Genomic DNA, 26042 nt, shown 5'->3' on the forward strand with positions numbered 1-26042 from the left:
CCGTGCTGGTGGAGGGGCTCTTGGAATGAACAGAAATTCGTCAAATGCACTTGACTATTTGCTTACCTGAGTTAAATGCCACTGCGCACATGTGGTATGGGTGGGGAGACATAGTGCAGCACGTCCACATGTGACCCAGCAGCTGTCAACTGTGCGGATGGGGGACTGGAGTACCCTAATACAAGAACTCATTACTAACCTTGTGGCCATCATTGGAGTATGTTGCAGAGCATGCACTACTGTCTGTGGTGAACACATATGCTATTTGAATCATGTTCCATCTTTTGCAAAGTCCAAAGAACCACCATGAATTGCGGTGACTTTATTGTAATTATTGTATTTGAATGAAAGTGTCATTGCTGTTTATCTCATAGTATATTTCTTCCAGTTATTATACTGCATCAGTGGTGGTAGCAAGTTTCATCAAAATATGCTACTTGGCAGTGACGCATCATGTGAATGTTACTTTTATTCTTACGTTTTGCACATAAGTGGACTTTTGAAAGAATAGTCTCAGATCAAGACATCCTACTGTGACCGTAGTCACGTCATGGAGCAGCTCTGCAATAAGTTTTTCACAGCTGTTTTCATCTGAGCATGACCACCAACCAGCTGTTTACCTAACTGTAGCTAAGAGCAGAGTTGACTCCTCACTGGCAGAATATAACATGCTCGATTTCGATAACTGCATCGCAACGCAACCTGCACCATCTGGATAGTTTCAATACCAGTTTCCACAGTTTCAATACCAGTTTCCACAAGTTACGTAGATGGTAATTGCTCTTACAATACATCCCATAATCCCCTTGGCCTCAATCTCCATTAGTCCTTGTTCCAACACAAATGTCCACCCACAGCCCTATGCTCACCCCTTCACTCATTCTACTACTCCCATCCTTCTCTATTCTCTCTCTCTTTTTCAATTCAATCCTTTGCTTCATTACATGTCACACACAATTCTACCTGTCTGTTCCAGAGATAAGTCACCAGTTTTGTATTCCTATTCCATGCCATTGTTGTCTCTCCATCCCAGTCATTACCAACCCTTCCTTCTACCCCCCCTCCCCCCCCCCCCTTCCTCTCTTTTTTCCCTCACATTACTTGAAAAGTATGTGTGTGTTTTTGTGTGTGTGTGTGTGTGTGGGGGGGGGTTTCTATATTAATTGTCTCTGAAGAAGAACATTTTCCAAAAGCTTAGTATCACTTTTTAGTCTTGTCTTCATAACCATTGAGAACTTAGTGCCTCAACTACATGTCTTCCATTATACGTATTCTACATGGGATTTGGCATTGTCATAGAAATAAAACCATGTTCATTGGAAATACAGGCAATCTGAGAAAACAGCAATTTTCTTAAACTGATGGTGAGAAGTATTCAAGATAAAGAAGTATGGTTCCAAAATTTACTCAAGAATGGGTAACGACTTGGTTCTAATGAGGAAATATCCTTAACAGTTGACAATGACAAAATGTTCAATGGTTTGCTAAGCTACACACATATTGTATAATAAAGTTCATAAATACAGAAGGTGCACATTACTTCCACGAAGTAAGTCTAGATGGATTTTAATATAACGTAAAAAGTCTATTTAATGAAGGGGAGTGGTTACACACCAAGATAGGAGGAGGGGAGCTGACTGACATGGAAAAAAGAAACTCTAGTACAGTGGTCAGAGCAATGAAAGACAGTAACTTGAGCAAGTCGACAAAATTGATGCTATAGCTTCAGAGTAGCTAAAAACATTTAAGGACTAGGAGGTTATTTTATTTTGTGTCTAAATTTTATGTAACATAAAATATACCATAATATTTAGAGAAACACTATCACTATGTTTTAATGACATTAACTTTTTTTTGGATTGGTTCCACAGTCTTGTTATATGTACAAAATGACAATATAGTTCCACTTACAGCTTGTTAGTCCAATACTGGTCAATTTCAACTTTACAGCCATTATTAAGTGGTACATGCATAAAAACCTAACTTAATTATATATATGTGCATTTAAAAATATTATTGATAGGATAGATTGCTACTCACTGTGAAGATGAGACTCGAGTTACAGAAAGGCGAAATGAAAATACAGTCTTCTCACTGTGCCTGTCTGCAACTTAGTGTGTCATCTTTACAGCGGGTAGCAATATATCCTTTTCATAAAACTGTTACGTAAGATTTAATAATTCGGTGGATTGGTGGAATAATAATTCACTGTCATTTATGTTTTTTATGAAAATGTGTAAATAACAAATGTCCTCACAATAGGTTGGTGGTGGTGGTTAGTGTTTAACGTCCCGTCGACAACGAGGTCATTAGAGACGGAGCGCAAGCTCGGGTTAGGGAAGGATTGGGAAGGAAATCGGCCGTGCCCTTTCAAAGGAACCATCCCGGCATTTGCCTGAAACGATATAGGGAAATCACGGAAAACTTAAATCAGGATGGCCGGAGATGGGATTGAACCGTCGTCCTCCCGAATGCGAGTCCAGTGTGCTAAAATAGGTTGGTACTTCTCAATCTGGGGTCTAGGTGATCTGCCTCTCTCCCCCAACATTTCTGAAACCTGTCAGCTTTTCCGCCACGAGGGAGTTTCGAAAGTTATGCATAATTTTTCCTGTTTTAAATGTACCAAATTTTCAGCTCTTGCCAATCAGTACTAGCCAGTCATTTTGTCACATTTTAATTTAATAGGTTTCTCATATGATTTCTCATTTTGATAAAGTTACCTTCCTATGTAATTATGACACTCAAAAAAAGTGTTCTAATTAACATCTGTACAGAAATAATGACAGTTCATGCAGATCACAACTTTTTTAGCAATTATAGATTTATTATGAAACACGGACCTTGCCAAAATGGGTGGCTTGAATACCTCAACGATACAGATAGCCTTACAGTAGGTGCAACCACAACGGAAGGGTATTAGTGGATAGGCCAGACAAATATGTGGTTCCTGAAGAGGAGCAGCAGTGCTTTTCAGTAGGTGAAGAGGTACCACACTCAGTAATTGACTGATGTACACATCAGAGGTTGCTATTCAGGTTGCTGACTGTGTGTGGGGTGCACACACGGATTTTTTTTAGATTAGGCAACTCTCCGTCCAATCCAGATAATGATAGCTGTAGGTAACAGTAGCAGTGTAAGAACAAAAGAAATGACTCCCACAGGTGAGAGTATTAAAATCCTAATGGTAAATTGCCAAAGCATTTGCAAAAAAGTGCCAGAGTTTGAAGCACTCATGAAAAGCAGTGAAGCTCGCATAATACTAGGTACAGAAAGCTGGTTGGAATCTTAAATTGACAGCAGTGAGATTTTTGGGGAAAATTTAAGTGAATATCTTAAGGCTAGGCAAATGGGAAATGGAGGTGGTGTATTTGCCACAGTAGACAAGAAACTCAAATCCAATGAGGTAGAAACTGAAGCTTCATGTGAAATTGTTTAGGCAAGACTCACTATCTGGTGTGGGCATAAAATGATAATTGAATCCTTCTATTGCCCATCAGACTCTTCTCCTGATGTATCCGAAAACTTTAGAGAAAACCTCGGTACACTTGTATGTAAGTTCCTCAATCATAACTTAATCATTGTCGGAGACTTTAATCATCAAACAATTAATTTGGAAGATTACAGTTTTGTTACTGATGGTCTTGATAAAGATACCCTGTGAAACTTTACTAAATGACTTCTCTGAAAACTACCTAGAACAGATAGAAACCCCACTCATGATGGAAATAGCAACAAATAGACCTGACCTCTCTGAGGAGATCCACATCACAACTGGGTTCAGTGACCATGATGGAGGTTTGGCAACAATGATTACCAAAGTATGAAGGACAACTAAAATAAGCAGAAAGATATATATGTTCAGCAGATAAAAAATTGGTAGTGTCATATCTCAATGAGGAACTTGAAATTTTCAGTATGGAGCAAAGCATGTAGAGGAACTCTGGCTGGGAGGTAACCTCCAAGGTATACAGCCACTGTAAAGAAACTTTTAAAGAAAGAGAGATTACTGCATAATAGGCGCGAAACAAAGTTTAGGGCTATAGACAGAGAGATGCTGAATGAAACGTATTTGGCTGTCAAGAGAGCAATACGAGATGCCTTCAATAAAAACCGTGGCAGAATATTGTCAAGTGATCTTTCACAGAACCCAAAGAAATTCTGCACATATGTAAATGCTGTTAGTGGCACCAAGGTTAGTGTCCAGTCTCTAGTGAATGGAACAGGAACTGAAATTGAGGGCAACAAAGCAAAAGCTGAAATGCTTAACTCCATTTCCAAATGTTCCTTTACAAAGGAAAACTCAGGAGAATTGTCCCAATTTAATCCTTGCACCACTGTAAAGATGAATGTAATAAGTATTAATGTCAGGGGTGTTGAGAAACAGCTGACTTCGTTAAAATTGAACAAAACTCCAGGTCCCGATGGAATCCCTGTCAGATTCTATTCTGAATTTGCAGCTGAGTTAGCTCCTCTTCTAACTATAATCCATGGTAGACCCCAAACAAAAAACTGTACTACAGCTCGGTAAAAAGCACAGCTGACACCCATGTACAAGGAGGACAGTAGAAGTGATCCACTAAAACTACCATCCAATATCCTTGACACTGATTTGTTGCAGAATCTTAGAACATACTTTGAGCTGAAGCATAATGAGGAACTTTGAACAGAATGACATAAATGCCAACTAGCACGGATTTCGAAAACATCAATCGTGTAAAACCCAACTCAACTTTTCTCATATGACATATTGAAAGCTTTCAATTGAGGCAGTCATGTAGATGCTGTATTTCTTAATTTCTAAAAACCATTTGACTCAGTACCACACCTATACTTACTGTCAAAATATTGATCATATTGGGTATCAAGTGACATTTGTGACTGGATTGAGTACTTTTTGGTGGGGAGGGCACGGCATGATATCTTGGATGGAGAGTTATCGTCAGATGTAGAAGTAACTTCGGGTATACCTCAGGGAAGTGTGTTGGGAACCTTGCTGTTCATGTTGTGTATTAATGACCTTGCAGACAATATTAATAGTGAAATCAGGCTTTCTGCAGATCATGCAGTTATCTATAATGAAGTACTATCTGAAATATGCTGCATAAATATTTAGTTAGATCTTCCCCAATAAGATTTCAAAGTAGTACAAAGACTGGCTACGTGCTTTAAATGTTCAGAAATGAAAAATTTTGGACTTCACAAAATGAAAAAATTTAGTATCCTGTGACTATAATATCAATGAGTCATTATTGGAACCAGCCAACTCATACAAATACCTAGTTGTAACACTCTGTAGGGATATGAAATGAAATGATCATATATGTTCAGTTGTCAGTAAAGCTGGTGGTAGAATACTGGGGAAGTGCCATCAATCTATGAAAGAAATTTTTCACAAGTCACTTGTGTGACCAGATCTAAAATATTGCTCAAATGTGTAGGACTCGTACCAGGTAGGCCTAACTGGGGATATTGAATGTGTACAGAGAAGGGCAGCAAAATGGTCACAGCTTTGTTTAATCTGTGGGAGAGTGTCACAACAAACTGAACTGGAAGACTCTTGAAAATAGATGTAAACTATACCTAGAAAGTTTGTTAACAAAGTTTCAAGAACTGGCTTCAAATGATTACTCTAATTTTACTGCAACCTCCTATGTATCACATAGGGATCATGAGGATTAGATTAGAGTAATTACTGCACACACAAAGGCACTCAAACAATCATTCTCCCTGCACTCCATATGTGAATGGAACAGAAAGAAACCCGAATAACTGGTACAATGGGACATACCCTCTGCTATGGACTTCACAGTGGTTTGCCGAGTACAGATATAGATGTAAATGTGGCCTTGGGACATTAGCCAAAACGGCCTTGGCTGTGCTTGTACTGTGAGCAGCTGAAAGCAAGGGGGCACTACAGCCGTTATTTTTCTCAAAGACATGCAGCTCTTCAGTGCGGCTTAACGATGATGGCATCCTCTTGGGTAAAATAGTCTCTCATTTTGATCACCAGACAGGGACTAGTCAGGAGGATATCATCATCAGGAAAAACGAAATTGGCATTCTACTTATCGGAGTATGGAATGTTAGGTCCTTTAATCATGTAGCGAGTTTAAGAAGTGGTATGGATAGGTTTAAGTTAGATGTAGAGGGAATTAGTGAAGAGTGGTGGCAAGAAAAACAGGATTTCTGGTCAGGTGCGTATACGGTTATAAATATAAAATCAAATAGGGAAGAGTCAGCCTAATAATGAATAAGAAAATAGGAATGTAGGTAACACAAAATAGACATGAAGCCAAAGGTCCTTGCTTTTATATACCCATTACCTCTGCAGATAAAGAGACTGAAAGAATGTATGAAGAGATAAAAGAAATTAATTAGATAGTTAAGGAAGACAAAAATTTAATTGTGATGGGACACTGTAATTTGATAGTAGGAAAAGAAAGAGAAGAACTAATAATACGGACTGGTGGGAAGGAATGAATGAGGAAACCATCTGGTAGAATTTTGCACACAGCATAATTTAATCATAGCTAACACTTGGCTTAAGAATTATGAAAGAAAGCAGTATGTGTGGAAGGGAGCCGAAGACACTGGAAGTTTTCAGACTGGTTATATAATGATAAGGCAGTAATTTCAAAACCAGATTTTAAACTATAAGACATATCCAAGGGTAGATGTGAACTCTGACCACAATTTATTGGTTGTGAACTGCAGACTAAAACTACAGAAACTGCAAAATAGCAGGAAACTAAAGAAATGGGACCTGAATATATTTAGGAACCGAACGTTGTTGAAGAGTTTCACATGGAGCATTAGGTTATGTTGGGCTGTAACAACGGAAAGAAATATGGCAGAAAACAAATGGTTAGCTTTGTGAAATGCAGAGCATCACATGGGTAAAATGGCAAGACTAGTATAAGTTATTGGAGATATTGATACTTAGGAGATATTGATTTAAGTGGTGAAAAGAGAAAATATAAAAATACAGCAAATGAAGGAGATGAATATAAATACAGACAGCTTAAAAAATGAGTTTAACAGAAAGTCAAAATGGCTAAACAGGAATGGCTAGAGACAAATGCATGGCTGAAGAAACATGCATAACTAGGGGAAATATAGATGCTGCCTAAAGGAAAATTAAAAAGATACCTTTGGCAAAAAAAGAAGCAATTATGTGAATATCAAGAGCTGAAAAAAGCAGCAGTTGTGTGAATATCAAGAGGTGAGATGGCAAGCCAGTACTAAGCAAAGAAGGGAAGCTGGAAGCTGTGATGGTGATTTTAAATATAAGGTGACTCAATTATGTGATTATTAGTCATTTAGTCGTCACTTGCCATCCAAGAATATAAGTATGAGACTTTTTTCGTCCCTCTCTTTGTCTAATAGTAATTAATGAATGGATAACTAGCCTCGTAAAATTCTATTGTCAAAATATTACACCAAAATCATTGTGTAAAAGTTAAAATGCAAACCTAATATGTGCAGACAGTATCATTGTTCTCTGATGACACCTGCAATCTCTCTGCACCACCAAGGAACACGTTTCTGTCTAGAATGGCCTTAAGAGAATGATGATGTGTTATTCACAATTTGGATGATCATTTCTATTGCATTTTTTACTACTCCATTGACCCTCTTCTCTGTATTTAATATGAAATGCACTTTAGCAATGAAAGCATTCCAGTTGGCTATTCACAGTGAGGAATGTGACAAACAACTGATTCGGTGCAAATTCAGGACCAATGGGTATCACACACGATGTCAAGAATGTCCGCTGGGTCTTAGGAGTGTAGTTATGACTTCACATTGTGAAATCTGTTTTAGAATAGGTGCCATAGACATACTGAAATGTTTTGGCACTCCCGAATTTGTTAGACAGAGATCAACGTCTAAGAACAGTGTCTCTAGTAGTTGCTTTCTACGAGTCAAGTCATGGAGCATCATCACCACATGCATTTATTCCAGCCAGAAAAATCTGCGGTGGTGCAACATTGTCTTATGGAAGGACATAAAATGCTTTACGATGAGACACAAGTGGTAGCCCCTGCGTCGCAGTATTGGGACTGTGTAGTGAAAGAAGCCATTGAAATCCGGCTTCTGACAATATTATAAACAGAGATAAGGGGTAGCCTTTAAGTAAGAGTTGGAATCCAGTTCTGTTTGACATTAACAAACAACGGTCCTTGTCTCGGTCTTCAAAAACTGTCAATTAGGGTTTGATATCGATTTATTGTTTTCACGAGCTTTCACCACTGGTGTGCTGTTGTGTCTGTTGCTAGAGGGTGGTTATTTTCGTGCACGCACGATGGTCCAACGGTCGGTGTATAAAGGAGCCGCCGCGGCATGTTTGACTTCAGTTCTGGCGAGATAGTGCGACGGCCTACTCACCTGAAGATGGCAGCCAGGTGGACCGCCGAAATATTGTGTCCAGATGACGAGATGTTCCGGCTGGAGACCCGATATGAATACAATGAATTATTATGCCGGAAAGTTTACGGAGCCATTTCCATATGCTCATTCTGTGTATTTTTGTCATATATATTATATGCTCTAGTATTAGGAAGATGGTCTTCTAAAAGTCTCGATTCTTGTATTTCTGTACACACTGTGAGATACTTTGCGATTAATTGTAAATTTTTTGCAGGTAGAAATAGCAACCATTTCATTTCCATTGTAAAATCATTGAAAAGGCATGGATGTGGTCAGCGAAAATGAAGGTGAACTATGTTGAACTGCAGAGTGTTCCAATGCCTCCTGTCCACAGAATCTTGTATTGTCAAGGAAAGTTTCAGTTACATCGGAACAGATTAATCAGATCTTTGTTTTTTTTTTCCCTGTCTTGTTTCCTTCTTTTTCTCTTTTTGGTGTTTCCTTTTGTGTAATTTTTCAACTTGTAGGTCCTGGTAAGAAGATCATCAGGCATTTCACTAGCTCAGTGTCTTAGCCTCGTTTAACCTTACGAGGTGCATTCAAGTTCTAAGGCCTCTGATTTTTTTTTCTAATTAACTACTCACCCGAAATCGATGAAACTGGCATTACTTCTCGACGTAATCGCCCTGCAGACGTACACATTTTTCACAACGCTGACGCCATGATTCCATGGCAGCGGCGAAGGCTTCTTTAGGAGTCTGTTTTGACCACTGGAAAATCGCTGAGGCAATAGCAGCACGGCTGGTGAATGTGCGGCTACGGAGAGTTGGTTCAAATGGCTCTGAGCACTATGGGACTTAACATCTATGGTCATCAGTCCCCTAGAACTTAGAACTACTTAAACCTAACTAACCTAAGGACATCACACAACACCCGGCTACGGAGAGTGTCTTTCATTGTTGGAAAAAGCCAAAAGTCACTTGGAGCCAGGTCAGGTGAGTAGGGAGCATGAGGAATCACTTCAAAGTTGTTATCACAAAGAAACTGTTGCGTAACGTTAGCTCGATGTGCGGGTGCGTTGTCTTGGTGAAACAGCACACGCGCAGCCCTTCCCGGACGTTTTTGTTGCAGTGCAGGAAGGAATTTGTTCTTCAAAACATTTTCGTAGGATGCACCTGTTACCGTAGTGCCCTTTGGAACGCAATGGGTAAGGATTATGCCCTCGCTGTCCCAGAACATGGACACCATCATTTTTCAGCACTGGCGGACAATATTATAGAAGGAGAAGAAGAAGCAGGTGAAGATGAGATAAGGTATATGACACTATGAGAAGAATTTGACAGAGACTGAAAGACGTAAGTGAAAAAGGCCCCTGGAGAACGTGATGTTCCTGTAAAATTACTGAGACCCTTGGGAAAGCCAGTCACGACAAAATTATTCTACCTGATTTGCAAGATACAAGGTGCTAACCAAATGTTCCCTGATTTGAGTAGCTTGTGGAGTCCAGCTAATACAACAAAATACCTCTAGATGGTACCTCACACATCCTTTTGAGTTATTTAGCAGCTCAAGTAGCTTTGGGATAGATGGTCACATTTAGTTTTTATGCATATTTCCCCATGCTCATGTTTTGTGTAACTTGCAAATTTGATGATTGCAGGTGTCTGGGAACCATGTATGTGCATAAACTTTGTGTTTTAGACTTGGGAAAAACCACTACATAAGCACATTATATGCTGAAGCAAGCATTTCAGGAGGTTGCCTTAGGTCACACTCAAACTTACGTTTGTCTTAAAATGTTTTCAAGATGGCAGAACACTGTTTGACGATGATACCCATTCATTCAGTACAGCCGTCAACCAACATTACTCCTCAAAATGTCGCTGCTGTTCCAAATACGGCGCTGGAAGATCATAGACAGACCATTCAGTAGATATGCAGTGTCACAGGGCTGTCTTACAGGAAGTGTTAGAGGATTTTATCTGGCAAAAGTGGTGCACACATCATGACAATGCGAGGTCACACACACTGCATTGATCACCCAGGACTTTCTGGCAGCAAACAAAATGACAGGTGTTCCTCATCTGCAAGTCACTTTTTTTTATTCCTGGGAATGAAGCTCAAGTTAAAAAGCTGAATATTTCACACAGCCGACGAGATTAAAACAGAATTACAAATTGTAATAACAGGCTCATAAAAAATTCATTTCAAGAAGCTTTCAGTTTATGGTAAAAATGCTAGGAGCAGTGTATGGCACCCCCAACGCAACTACTCAAATGTGATAGTGATAAGTAAGATCAAGGTGTATTCTGGTAATTTTTGTGCAGCGCTTTGTATATGCCACAGGCAAACCATCCTCAGGTTTCAAGAAGAATGTAATGATTCCAGTTTCATAGAAGGTAGATACTGACATATGTGAAAACTACTAAACCAAAAGTTTAATAAGTCACAGTTGCAAAATAATGACATGAATTATTTACAGAAGAACGGAAAAGCTTGTAAAAGCCACCCTGGGGAAGATCAAGTTCGATTCTGGAAAAATGAAGAACACAAGAGGCGATACTAACTCTATGGCTCACCTTAGAAGATAGATTGAATAAAGACAAATTTATTTACATTTATAGCATTTGTAAACTTAGAGAAAGCTTTAGACAGTGTTGACTGAACTATACTCAAAGTGAAACATGGTCAACACAGAGTTCAGACAAAAAGAGAATACAAGTTTCTGAAATGTGGTGCTACAAAAGAATGCTGAATATTAGATGGGTAGCTAGAATAACAAATTAGGAGGAACTGAATTGAACTGGTGGAAAAGAAGTGCCTGGTACAACTGGACTAAACAAAGGAATTGATGGATAGGACACATTCTGCGGCCAACAAATTGTATATTTGGCATGGGAAGAAGTGTGAGAGGTAAAAATTGTAGAGGGAGACCAAGAGATCAATACAGTAAGTAGGTTCAAATGGAAGTAGGTTGCAGTACTTATTCAGAGATGGAAAGGGCTGTGCAGGATAGACTGAGGTGGAAAGCTGCATCAAACCAGTATTTGGGCTGAAGATACAATAACAAACTTTCCAGTTTATGTGAGAACTCTTCATATGTGAGAGACACAAGAAAAACTGAAGAATTACATCAGATGTCAGGCACCACATTACAGTAAAATACTGTAGCGCATAAAAATTCAGCACTATGCTCTAGTTCAGCAGTTCTTCAAAGACCACTACAGATCTTAAGAGTTTTGTGATGGATGTGCAACTGCACCAACAAATAATAATGTGTAATTCTTATGCTGACCTCAACTAGCATGTTTTTAAAAAATATACGAGGTCTGTTCAAAAAATTCTGGAACTTTGTCAACAAAATTGTTCTACACTTACCTTTTATTTATTTTTCACTGTCTTCTTTGAAATACTCTCTTCCACAATTGATACACTGATCCCAGTTCTGTTTCCACTTCCAGAAACAGTCTTGGTATGCCTCATGCTGGATCACGCGAATTCCTTTTATCACGTCTATTGTTGCAAATCTTCGTCTTTTCAGGGGAGTTTTCAATTTTGGAAATAAAAAACAGTCTCCAGGGGCCAGGTCTGGAGAGTACATAGGATGAGGCAGCACAGTGATTTTATTGTGAGGCAAGAGCCATGAATCGTCTTGCCACATTTCAGGTTGTTTCATTCTCACATTTTCTTGTACCTGTCACAATACATCCCGACTGTACCAGCAATTGGCAGTTTGTCCCTGCGGCATGAATTCATGATGAATTAATCCTTGAAAATCAAAGAAAACTATCAGCGTAGCTTTGGCATCTAACCTGACCCGATGAGCTGTTTTTTGGTCTTGGAGAACCTTTTCCAGCCCATTGTGAAGACTGAACCTTGATCTCAACAGCATAACCCTAGACCCCATGTCTTGTTATGATTCTCTTAAGGAACATCTCGTTCTCATTTGTGTGATCCAAAAGTTCTTCACAGATTGCGAGGCGATGGTCTTTCTGTTCTTGACTCATGAGCCATGGGACGAACTTGGTGGCAACAAGATGCGTTCTAAGATGCTGTGTCAAGACTTCATGACATGATCCAACTGAAGTGTTACATTTTTCTGCAATCTCTCAGTCAGTCAGTCTTTGGCTGGCACGTACAATTTCGTTGACGTTCCTGACATGAGCATCGTCAGCAGACATCGAAGAGCATCCTGAACAAGGGTCCATCTTTAACTTCTGTTCACTCATTTTTAAAGCATGCGAACCATTTGTAACACCAAGTACAGCTTAAGCACTCATCATCGTAGGCTTCCTGCAGCATTTGGCACATATCTGTATGTTTTCTTGAGTTTCATGCAAAATTTAATGCAGACGTATTGCTCCTGTAACTCTGCCATCTAAAAATTCGCAAACTGTTTGATACAATGTTCTACTTAATAGAGCACTGAACACTAACTAACAGACATACGACAATGAAACTTCGAGCAGTTATACATTAAACACAGGCATGTGCAGGGATGCCAACCACATTTCGTTCCAACACACCACTGGCATGAAATTACAAAACTTCTGGAATTTTTTGAACAAACCTTGCATATATTCTCACCACATAATGGTCAGTGTAGCTAGTAATATCTTATACAGACAACATTTGTTGTATTCCTTTAATCATTTTTTTGAAGTTTTGTTTGCTTTGCCAGTTCTGAAACAGGGGTAATCAGACAAATTTCCAGAAAAAGCAAAATGGGGTAATCAAAATAGTAAATTTAATTGAAAGTTTAAATATTCAACTTTGAACCCAATATTATTTGAACAGATTAGTAAAAAATGAACTGCGTACATTATTATTACTACAATCCATGTTCACTGATCAGCAAGAGGCTAATTACTAAGTTTTTTTTTCCTTTTACATGACAGATGAGATAAAAACCTTCATTACATGAAAAAGTTCCACTTGCACAACAGCTGCTAATCATCCATAGTCTCAACCTTAAACATATTCATTCTTCAACTACAAGAGGAAAATGTATCAGTATCTGATGCACCGAAGTCAAAATTGAAACTTTGATAAGGGAATTCAACAGCATCTCTCAAACTGTAATAGTGATTAATTTCCTAGTTTCCAGAATTTACTCGTATCTACATAAACAGCAATGTTAACTTCAATTTACCTTATAAAACATCACACACATCTTTTACATAATTTATGACATTTTTGTGAAACTACTCACCAAGCAGTGGTAAAACACACACACAAAAGAAAGTCATAAGCAGGCAAGTTTTTGGAGCCAATGGTGGCTCCTTCTTCAGGCAGAAGGTTTGAAGGGGAAGGAAGAGGGGCGAGGAAATGGACTGGAGAGGTCTAGAAAAAGGGGTAGATCTTGGAAATATCACACAGAACCATGGGTAAGGGGAGACTTCCCACACAGGATGAGAAGAAAAGACTGATTGTTGGGGACTGCACTGGATAAGGTTTTCAAATCTTGCCGATGCTGTCCCCCAACAATCAGTCTTTTCTTCTCATCCCATCCAGTAAGTCTCCCCTGACCCATGGTTCTGTGTAACTTTTCCGAAATCTACTCCTTTTCCTAAACCTTTCTAGTCCTTTTCCTTCACCCCTCTTCCTTCCCTTACAACCCTTCTGCCTGAAGAAGCAGCTAATGGCTCCAAAAGCTAGCCTAATTATACCTCCCTTTTATGCATGCCATTTAAATTATTTCGTCAAATATTCATTATTTTCATTGTTATAAACATTTTTGTGAGTGCTTTCCACAAGACATGAGTCATACAAAGATTAGGACAAAGCTCCAAAGACCCATTATCTGACAATGTGAGTACAGTGAATGTTTAGTGAGCACATAACTGTATATTTTTGGGCTGCTTCAGCACAGGATGCATTAGAAGTAATGATACTGTTTGTCACTACCTACACATGTGAGACAGCAGCTTCTGTGATAGTTAAAATGAAAAATGAATACATTTCCAAAAAATCGAGCTATATTTCGCAATAAAACTTCCAGGAATTCAATATGATATTAACATCCCTGTTGATGAGTTGTCCTATATTACCCATCTGAACATTTCTACGGAATACTTGGTTTAAAAGTCCAAGTAGACCTATAGAAATAGAATGCCTGAGAGACAGGCTATCTAAGCTTCTTTATGCATTTAGACACATTCCTGATCAGAAAAAAAGTAGTTAATTAGAAACCTGTAAAAACGGTCAGAACGTAGCTCAATACACACAGATTTTTTTTTACAGTAAAGCCTGAAAAGTTTTCCACCTCACCACATGCAATATGAATGGAATATAAAAATTCACTACCAAGTACACTAATGTTCATGAAAACCGCTGCAGGATTACAGAGTTGTACACGGTCATTTATTGAGAATTCAACGTCATGTGAAGCCCCCATGTGCTGCAATCAGAGCCTCTAAATTTCATGGCATAGAATCAACAAGGGCCTAGATACATTGTGGGGGATCTCCCTCTGTGCAGTTTGCATTTGAGTCTAAAAACCATTGACACTGCTAGTTGGACAACAAGTTGCTGATCAACATATTCCTGACATGTTCAATGGGTGACTTGACAGGCAAATCTGTAGGTCAAGGAGGTCTTTACATTTCTTGCCATGGATGACCAGGAATCTTCCTGCTGAAATATACCCTATGCAGCTGCATGAAGGAGTAACTCTGGCTCTAAAACAATAACACAGTGGCTGCTGTTCAGAATGTTCTCCATACATAGTGATAGAGACAACATGCTGTATCTAAAAGGCACCCCAAACCAACACTCTTAGTATGTTTGTTGTGACACTGAACATTGCAGGTTGCCACACTGTGATCACCACAATGGTGTCTAAATCATGCATGGTCACACCTGCAGGACAGTATGAAGTAATATTTGTCTGTAAACAAAATACATTTTACCAGTTATCATAAAGTGCCCAATGCCATCTGATTTGTCACTCTGAACCATAGAAGCTGATGAAATAGTATGTGGGCCATAGTCCAAATCACAGCAGATGATGTGAACACCGAGTTTAGAAGTGTCTGCACCTGTTGCAGTACGCCATTGTGAAGCCAACAGTGGCAATGAAGATGTACATCCATGACTACAGTCACATGAGATGATTGTCATTCCATGTCACGGTCACACTGCGTGATGCAGTATCCATTCATTTCTTGTACCCACTGATTCCCAAAACCGGTAACATCGTAAAAGCTCAAGCTCATTAACAGGACAAAAAATCTATTCCTCAGAGATCTGCTATTGTGATGTATTGAGGGTCATATTCATGCTGATAGTGGCCTACTTCAAATTTCACAATAAGTAATAAATATGCAATTTGATATAGGTATTTTGGAGTGTCAAACAAAGTTTTGTATTTTTATCCACTTTTGCTAGATACTAACTTACTAAATGTTGACAATGTGAACTACAGAGACAATGTGAACTACAAAAAACAAAAAACACACACAGAGAGAGAGAGAGAGAGAGAGAGAGAGAGAGAGAGAGAGAGACTGACTGAAAAGAGGAGTTGCTCGCTAAAAAGCAGTTCAATTGTGCTCTTTCATGCAAATGTGTTTTGGAATAGTTTTAACTGACTCTCATACTACCATTATATTCTACAGTTGTAATTTTATCAGCAGAAACTGGTTTCAAGGTTTTCAGTCAACTGAATATATTTTAAAAGAACTGTAACATATTAACTGTACTTCTGAAAAATGTCACAACACAAAAATGATTGTACGTGGAATATGGTGTCACAGTGAGCCAACTGATTTTATGCCACAACCACAGACAAGAGCTTATTGCCCTTATTTATTTTCTTTGAACAGGGAGAGGTTTTAGCTGGAAATACAGGGTGGAGCAGAGGAAACACATGTTTTTCACAACTGAATAACTGAAACCGGGTTTTATTTAAAGAAAGTTTGCATCAGTAATAGTACTTTTATTGCATTTTTGAAATCTGCATACCTTAGAAAATATTATTGTTGAGATGATGTCCTCCTTGCTGGACACAAATTTGGATCCTCTCCAAAGAGGCTCTCTCTAACATTTCATTTGGCACAGCTTCAATTTCCTCACAAATGTAAACCTTAGAGGTCATCAAATGTGCAAAGCTCGTTCACACACACTCTTGATTTTTTTTTTTTTAAAAAAAAGGAAGAAAGAAAGAAGGGGGTCACAGATCAACAGATCAGGTGGGCCTGGGGGCTAAGGAACATCACCATATTTGTGAAATGAAATGTCTCGGGTACATTTGTTGAACCACTTCCATGGATGTTCTTGCCACGTGAGCTGTGGCACCATCCTGCTGGAACAACATCTCTCTCATGTGCACTTGACGCTTTGCAAGTTCTGGACAAAGAAAGTTGTTTAATACTTTGACACAGTACACTGATGTCACAGTAACTGCAGTTCCTCCCTCTTCAAAACAACTAAGGTTCAATAATCCCTATTTTGGAGACACCGAACCACACTGTTACTTTTGAGCTATGGAGAAGTTTTTGGTTTAGTTCATGTGGGTTCTCTGGTGCCCAGTACCAACAGTTCTGTACATTAACATAACCATCCAGATGAAAATGGGCTTTCTCACTCATGAATACTGGGGCATGTGCATCTATACTGGGGCATCTGCATCTTCTGTAAGAATAGTGCCTACTACATTACAAAATTCTCTGTGCTGCACAAAATCTGTTTCATTTATCTGCTGGACAATCATTTTGTATTGGTGAAATCTGAGATCATCATGTAAGATGTGATTCAATATGAACAACATGACATACCCAGCAATACAGTGGATTGTTTAAGACTAACAAGAACTGCCATTCTCACTCTGTCTACGTTTTCTGGAGTTCAAACTGAATGGGGAAGGTAAGGTGGTCACCCCCCCCCCCCCCCCCAAATCACATATCCAGTACTTCTAAAGGTTGTAACCCACTCGAATATAGCGTTTCAATCTGGAACTGCTTCTCGTCATCCAACACGAAACTTTCAAGAGAAAAAGTATTGAACCGTAACCACAGAACCATTGTTTTTAAAGAAGTTCTCAACCATGAAACACAATGCTCTATGCTCCGACACTTCACAGTGACTGAAAAAGCATAGTTTGAGCTGTTTGCCAACAGTCATTCAAGGTCAATACCCCCACTTATCGAATAGAACTAAAAAAAACACCATGTGTTTCCTCCGCTCCACCCTGTACTTACAACATGGCTGAGTTGTCTACTCTAATTGTTTTCTCTCTGTATCAAAAGGCAGCCCACACTTGGTTGTTTGAGAAAACTCTAATTGTTTGAAGGTGGGATTAAGAGGAGAGGGTGTGAGTTTGGAGAGGATGGGTTTCCACGATACTTCTGCCATACAAAAGTATGACTACTTTTAGTTACGTATAATGTGATGATATTAATGAAAGCTCAGATATTATTGACAGCTCCCACTAGTATTGTATTGCATACTGCGTTACAATTAATAAATGGCATACCTGCTATGCATTTTGTCAAAGATGCATGTCTCTCTTCAGAACAGCTCTCCGAGCCTCCTCTGGTAACCGTGCAGGGTCTGTCAGAATGTCTGTTGCTCTACTCAGGTACCGCAGTGAATTCAGAACCCCTATACATTTAAAACAGATTAATAAAAACATGAATATTAACTACAGAATCCTAAAAAAGTAAGAAGGAAGTAAATGGAGAGAGGGGGAGAGGCAAGAGGTGGGAATTGGAGGAGTTACAGCCCAGTTGTCTCATTGAACAAACAGTATTTGTAGTTTTATTTTATATGTAATAAATTGGCATAAAAACCTGCAACTTAAGATATGGTTTAGTTTAACACCCATATTATTTTTGCAATTCTGTACAGACTTTTGAACGCTCTTGTAGGAAAAAAGTTTGCGAGCGCACTGCAACCTAGGACGCACAGTTCCCTTTTCACATTATTGTTACTATAAATTGCTGAGAGTGGGTATAAATTATACTGGCACAGTCACAATAAAGAGGCTAAAAACGGAGTGGGGTTAGTGTTTTACAAAGATTTAGGCTTAATTTCATGCGCGCGTATTGTAAGTAAACAGTGACTTAAACTTATATGTAATCACCAGTTTTTTAATTCAATACTCTTTCAATTTATTTATATCCACCTGAATAGTTTCTAGGGTCCTTTGTTTACGTTTTAGTCAGTACTTAAATCAGTTTATACGATTTCTGTTTTTACCATGAGTGAGAAGTGTGTGACATGCCGTAGGATCGTTAGTTCCAGGGTGTGGTGTGGTGTGATGGGTGCTGTAGTTTCTTTCATTGGGGCTAATGTAGTGGCGTGGGAAATGGGGACATAAATGAGGGTCACCAGTGGTATCTACATCTACATTTATACTCCGCAAGCCACCAAACGGTGTGTGGCGGAGGGCACTATACGTGCCACTGTCATTACCTCCCTTTTCTGTTCCAGTCGTGTATGGTTCGCGGGGAGAACGACTGTCTGAAACCCTCCGTGTGCGCTCAAATCTCTCTAATTTTACATTCGTGATCTCCTCGGGAGGTATAAGTAGGGGGAAGCAATATATTCGATACCTCATCCAGAAACGCACCCTCTCGAAACCTGGACAGCAAGCTACACCACGATACAGAGCGCCTCTCTTGCAGAGTCTGCCACTTGAGTTTGATAAACATCTCCGTAACGCTATCACGGTTACCAAATAACCCTGTGACGAAATGCGCCGCTCTTCTTTGGATCTTCTCTATCTCTTCCGTCAACCCGATCTGGTACGGATCCCACAATGATGAGCAATACTCAAGTATAGGTCGAACGAGTGTTTTGTAAGCCACCTCCTTTGTTGATGGACTACATTTTCTAAGGACTCTCCCAATGAACCTCAACCTGGTACCCGCCTTACCAACAATTAATTTTATATGATCACTCCACTTCAAATCGTTCCGCACGCATACTCCCAGATATTTTACAGAAGTAACTGCTACCAGTGTAGGATCTGCAGTAGAGATAGGAAAATACTGGAACAGTAAGGGAAAATTGCAGCTCTTCAAGCTGACTTAGACAAGGCAAGGGGCGATCTGGACAGGTTAAAGAGGGAGAAGGGTGAACAGAGGTGGGAAGTGGCAACAGGTAATAGGGGGAACAGGCTGGTACTCTGGACCTAGATTTTTCTGCAGTAGTTGCCTAACACCTCTACCATGGGAACTACCTAACAACAGAACGTTCTTTCTCTTTACAAATTTCCCTACCTTTTTCAAGTCCTTGAAAGCTTGTTGTGCCCTTTCTACAGCTTCAGCTACATGATGCTCATCCGATTCTGACTGAGACAACAGGTCAAATCTATTTTCAAGATTTATGACCAGCTTTGTCGGATGAGCATCATGCATCTGAAGCTGTAGAAAGGGTACTACAAGCTTTCAAGGACTTGAAAAATGTAGGGAAATTTGTAAAGAGAAAGAAAGTTCTGTTAGGTAGTTCCCATGGTAGAGGAGTTAGCCGACTACTGCAGGAAAATCTAGGTCCAGAGTACCAGGTCACAAACTTTTTCAAGCCTAGTGCAGATCTGGGTCAGGTAAACGAAGATGTAGGTTCTTTATGCAAGGATTTCACAAAGGAGGATGCCGTGGTTATAGTGGGTGGTCCGGGAAATAGCACTGACAGAGACTCTGAATATTCAATAGAGAGTGACCTGGTGAAGATAGCATCAGCAACGAAGCATACGAGTGTGGGATTTCTGTCTGTGTTGAGACGCCATGATCAGCCTCATTTGAACTCTTCCGTCGGGAGGGTGAACTTGGAGTTGGAGTGGCTGCTTAGGATGGATATACGGTCCCATATTGGTTTGATTCCTGTGGATGCTATCGATAGGTGGGACCACACTAGGCATGGCCTTCAACAGGAAAGGGAAGGGAAAACTGTCTGGGTTGATTGCAGAAAACTTAAAAGGGGGGAAACTGTCACAAATGGTAAAATACCAGTGGTCACAGGTGTCAGAGGGATGCCTTTTTTAGGATAGGGAAGGGAGAAAGAAAACGAGTTTCAAGAGAGACTGGCAGACACACTCAGTTTGAGAAAACAGATGAACAGGAGTCAGATTTTAGCATACAGCCTCCATTTAAACAATGTTTAACAGAAAGTAATCAGAAACTGCCAGTTCATCTTCACCAAAGCAGTTATAATCCCATTAGTATGCAGTATCAGTTAACTTTATTACACCAGAACATTCCGGGACTCAGAAATAAAGTTGATGAAATACTCATTTGTATTGATGAAATGAATTCATCTAACCAAATTGACATAATTTGCCTCTCTGAACATCACGTGACCACTAGTATAGATATCTTAGACATTTCAGGATTTAAGCTAGCTTCCTACTTCTGCAGAGTAGATACGGATGCAGGAGGAGTTGCCACATTTATTAAAAACTGCCATAAATTCAAGAACATTGACATTAATAAATACTGTTTAGAGCAGCATCTAGAAGCATGTGCAACAGAAATAGAGTTCCATAACAGATCCTATATAATAGTAACTATCTACCGAGCACCTAGCTCACACTAGGATCACTAAATCTTCAAGGAGAGCCATTGATAACATTTTTATAGACAAATCAAAGGAACAAAATCAAATCATAAAACCTGTAACAAATGGACTATCAGATCATGACATGCAGCTCCTTGTTTTAGATGTAAATTCTAAGCAGATTATCAAGACTGCTAAATCTGAGTACAGGAGAGTAGTCAATCAACCAAAAATTGAGTGTTTTAGAAAACTGCTTAAAGATATGAACTGGAAAGATGTTTATAGTGATCATGACATGAATGAAAAATATAACACATTCATGAACAATGTCAGTACCATGTTTGAAAACAGTTTTCCTCTAAAAGTTACTTAAATTAAACAGAAGACTATAATAAAACCATGGATTACACAAGGAATAAAGATTTCCTGTAAGACAAAAATCAAAACGTATCTGTCGACCAAGAATACCTCCAATGCTGATGATTTAGCTAAATACAACAAATACTGTAAAATATTAAAAAAAGTAATTGAGACATCTAAACAAATGCACTACGAGAAGAAGATAGCAATGTCAGGGAACAAAATAAAAACAATATGGGATATAGTGAAAGAGGAGACTGGTAGAACCAGAAAGGAACAGGAGCAAATAGCATTAAGGGTAGATGACACATTAGTAACTGATGGGCATAGTGTGGCAAATCTATTTAACAAGTACTTTATATCCGTTACTGATAGAATGGGATTGTCAGGATCAGTAAATAATGCCCCTGAATATCTGAAACTAGCCTTTACAAATAGCTTCAGGTACATGAATATGTCACTCACTTCACCATAAGAAATAACTTCCATAACAAAATCTTTAAAAACAAAGCATTCTAGTGGTTATGATGAAATATCAACAAAGTTAATTAAGGCATGTTCTTGTGAGTCTAGTACAATTCTAAGTTACTTGTGTAACCAATCAATTATAACTGGGACAGTTCCTGACTGGCTAAAATATGCAGATGTTAAGCCTCTATTCAAGAAACAGATACCATCAATCTACAGACCGATTTCACTTTTGCCAGCATTCTCAAAATTTTTTAGAAATGTAATGTACAGGCAGCTTCTCAACCATCTGATCACAAATACCATATTATCAAGAACACACTTTGGATTTCTGAGTGGTTCTGATATCGAGAAGGCTATTTACACCTATAGTGAAAATGTACTTAATTCATTAAACAACAAATTACAAGCAGCAGGTATTTTCTGTGATTTGTCAAAGGCATTTGATTGTGTGAACCACAACATCCTTTTAAATAAATTAGAATTCGATGGTGTCACAGGCAGTGCTGCAAAATGGTTCAAGTCATACCTCGCTAACAGGAAAGAAAGGGTGTCAGTGCAAAGGACTAGTGAATTAAGTCATCAGTTATCATCAGAATGGGAAGAAATTACATGTGGTGTCCCACAAGGATCCATCTTGGGGCCATTGCTTTTTCTTGTGTACATTAATGATCTCTCATCAGTTACACTGCAAGAAGCAGAGTTCGTTTTGTTTGCAGATGACACAAGTATTGCAATAGTATGTCGAGTGTAGTTCTAGAAAGATCTGCTAATGATATTTTCATGGATATTAATAAATGGTTTAAAGCCAACTCACTGACATTAAACTTCGAAAAGACTCACTATATGCCATTCAGAACCCGTAAGAGGTTTCCACCCAGCATATGCATAAAGTATGAAGAAGAGCAGATAGAAGAGGTTGACAGTCTTAAATTCCTGGGATTACAACTTGATAATAAATTCAGTTGGGAGGAGCACACCACAGAACTGCAGAAACGCCTTAACAAATCTGTATGTGCAATTTGAGTGTTAGCAGAGACAGGCGACATAAAAATGAAAAAGCTTGCATACTTTGCCTACTTTCATTCCATGATGACATATGGTATAATATTTTGGGGTAACTCTTCAAGTCAAACAAAAGTTTTCAGAGTCCAAAAGCGTGTAATATGTATTATTTGTGGAGTAAATAGTCGGGATGTCCTGTAGAAACCTCTACAAATAACTGCGTATACTAACTACAGCCTCTCAGTATATTTACTCTTTAATGAAATTTGTCATAAATAATGTATCTCTTTTTCCAACAAACAGCTCAGTTCATACATACAATACCAGGAACAAAAATGATCTGCACAAGGACTTAAAAGCACTTACTTTAGTTCAAAAAGGGATCCACTACTCAGGAACACTCATCATCAATAATTTGCCAGCAAACATAAAAAATTTAGTTACAAATAAATCAGTTTAAAAGAAGCCTGAAAGACTTACTAGTGGCCAACTCCTCCTAATCCATTGACGAATTTTTTATTGGAAACAAATGATGTATTGTATATACTCATACTATTAGTATTGTTATTTCAGCTTAAAAAAAAGTGACATGTTCCACATCCACGAGGATCTCCTTAGTATGGATCTATGGAATGAAAAACTAATCTAATCTAATCTAATCTTCATTATCGCAGAGGTAGACGAACCCGTGCTCGGGGTAGATTTTCTCTTAGCCCATGCAATGTCACCCAATCTACAACGAGGTACACTAACCATTAACTCAATAGACCGTACCACCGGTTCAGGTATCTCTTCCCTCTCATCTGAAAGCGCCACACTATTGTGTGAGCTAGCTGAAACCACTGTTGCAGTGCTCTCTCTTAGATCACACGATGACGAACTTCGAGACAGCAATGAAGCCCTCTGCCTACGCATCGCCGCCGTGCAAGCCAAGCTCAAGGACACTCGTAAGCAGGTCACTCCTCTGTCACACACGGCCACACCCCCAACCCCGGCACCACTTCCTCTCACCTGCTGCCGACACCATGTGACATTTCTACTGCCAGACAGAAGTTGTGCCCGCGACGCTACCAAGTACCCCACCGAGCTCTACGACAAAGACTACCAGTGGATCACCGCCACAGCTGCTGACCCACCGGCCTTGGACACACAAGCGTGTGAATTACAGGTTAGTTGTAGTGCATCAGGTGCAGGCCCATCATCCCCATCGGTATTCGCGATCAACAACGGTACTGTCCACAGAATCAATACCACAGAAGACCCACTGGTACGTGCAAAGGCTAGGCATTTAAATCTGGAAAAACTTAAACATGCCAAAGCTATTATTCAGGAACTTTTAGATGATAAGACTATTCGCCCTTCTTCTAGTAGTTGGTCGTCACCCATTCATTTGGTGCCCAAGAAATATGACACTTTCTGCCTCTGTGGTGATTATCGGGCACTTAACACCAGAACAATTCTAGATAATTATCCCATCCCAAATATTCAAGACTTTGCTTCCTAACTGCACGGGGCACGAATTTTCAGTGTAATCGACTGTCACAAGGCATATCACCAGCTGCCAATGGCACCGGAAGACGTTGAAAAAACCGTTATCATCACCCCGTTCGGGTTGTTCCGAGTATTTGTTTATGCCATTCAGCCTTAAAAATGCTGCACAGATGTGGCAACGGTTCATCGACTTGTTGGTCGGAAAACTGGATTTGCATATGCCTACCTGGACGACTTGTTAATTTTTTCTTCCTCCATCGAGGAACATGAACTCCATTTAAATACAGTGTTCCAACTATTAAAAGCAAATGGTGTCGCAGTGAATGATGCTAAGTCACAACTCCGCCGCACTAGTGTCACTTTTCTGGGCCACGGGGTTTCTGTCAACAGCATCTGCCCCCTACCCGAACGGGTCGAGGCCATTAGTACGGTGCCTTTGCTAAAGATTTTCAGGGCCTCCGCCGCTTCCTTGGAACAATAAATTACTACCGCAAACACATCCCCCATGCCGCTGAAATACAAGCCCCACTGACGGATGCTCTTACAGGAAAAAACACTTCAGGGTCTTGGGTGGTCATGTGGACTCCTGATATGCGGTGCGCATTTGATAACCTAAAGTCAGCCTTACAGACAGCCGTTATGCTCAAGCACCCCATTTCTGATGCTCCCAACTGACTTACTACAGACACGAGTGATACAGCAGTGGGGGCGGTACTTCAGCAATCCATGGGTTCTGTGGTACAGCCACTCAGATTTTGCTCCCCCAAACTGTCCACTTCCAAAGGTAAATGGTTGACCTTCGACTGGAAACTGTTTGCTATTTATGCCGCTATCAAATATTTCTAGGACGATATCGAAGGTTGCCATCTCGTGGTATTTACCAACCAAGAGCCTTTGGTATACGCTTTCCGTAACCCAGGCAAGGACTTGTCCCCAAGATGTTTTCGTCATATGGACCTCATACGTCAGTTTATTAATGACACTCTTTACGTCAGAGGGGCAGACAATGTTGTTGCCAATTTTCTATCTCATGTGTCGGTTTTATCTTCACAACTGGACCTCAGTGAACTCCCTAAATTGCAGACAAAGGATACTGAAAACAGGACTCAAACTAGAGTTAAGGACGCTTCCTGGGTTTTCATCACCCATCTGGTGATTCCGGCACCTCTCTGCTGGGACATTTTTAATAGTACCCACGACTTGGCACACCCTGGCATTAGCGCCACCACACGTCTGGTATGTGAGCGTTTCGTTGCAGTTGGGTGTGAGTGTGCGTGGCTTGTCAGTGTGCAAAAGCAGGACGCCATGCACAGATCCCCATGGGTACGTTCGATGTGGCAAAAAGAAGATTCCAGCACATACACATCGATATTGTCAGGCCCTTACCCCCTCGGGCCCCTTCCATTACATACTGTCTGCCATTGACAGGTTTACCCGCTGGGTAGAGGTAATTCCTGTCACAACTATCACAGCTGACATAGTAGCCCAAGCCCTTTTATTAATGTGGATCTCGCGCTTCGGCTGCCTGGTTTCTATCATCACTGACCAGGGCCGCCAATTCGAGTCCGTCCTCCTCCAACAGCTTTGTGAACTGCGTGGGGTGAAACGATTTCAGACTACAGCATACCACCCCCAGACCAATGGGCTTGTCGAACGCTGGCACCAAACACTTAAAGCTTCCCTGATGTGCCACGGAGGGGAGTGGGCCGACGCCTTACCATGGGTAATAATAGGCGTTCGGGCCGCATACAAAGAGGACTTTGGCACCTCCCTGGCAGAAAAACTGCACGGAGAACCCCACACACTTCCAGCAGAGCTAGTCGAGCCTTCACTCCCTCCAGATCAAAGCTGTG

The 26042-nt window shown here is 39.9% G+C and overlaps 1 protein-coding gene across 2 annotated transcripts in view; it reads right to left on the reverse strand.

Moving 5' to 3' along the window:
• Positions 1–26042, reverse strand: part of LOC126251169 (MLX-interacting protein) — a 420910-nt gene that overhangs the window by 10064 nt on the left and 384804 nt on the right. The window contains exons 16-17 of one of the 2 annotated variants that reach the window (XM_049951618.1): positions 17843–17970; positions 14932–15050 (exon numbers count right to left, since the gene is read on the reverse strand). In XM_049951618.1, the coding sequence (XP_049807575.1) occupies positions 17858–17970 (113 nt within the window). In that variant the 3' untranslated portion in view covers positions 14932–15050; positions 17843–17857. Of the gene's footprint in view, positions 1–14931; positions 15051–17842; positions 17971–26042 lie in introns of those variants that run through there. The other variant, XM_049951617.1, reaches the window with a different exon arrangement.

Source organism: Schistocerca nitens, chromosome 1, assembly GCF_023898315.1.
Source record: "Schistocerca nitens isolate TAMUIC-IGC-003100 chromosome 1, iqSchNite1.1, whole genome shotgun sequence".
Classification (NCBI taxonomy): domain Eukaryota; kingdom Metazoa; phylum Arthropoda; class Insecta; order Orthoptera; family Acrididae; genus Schistocerca; species Schistocerca nitens.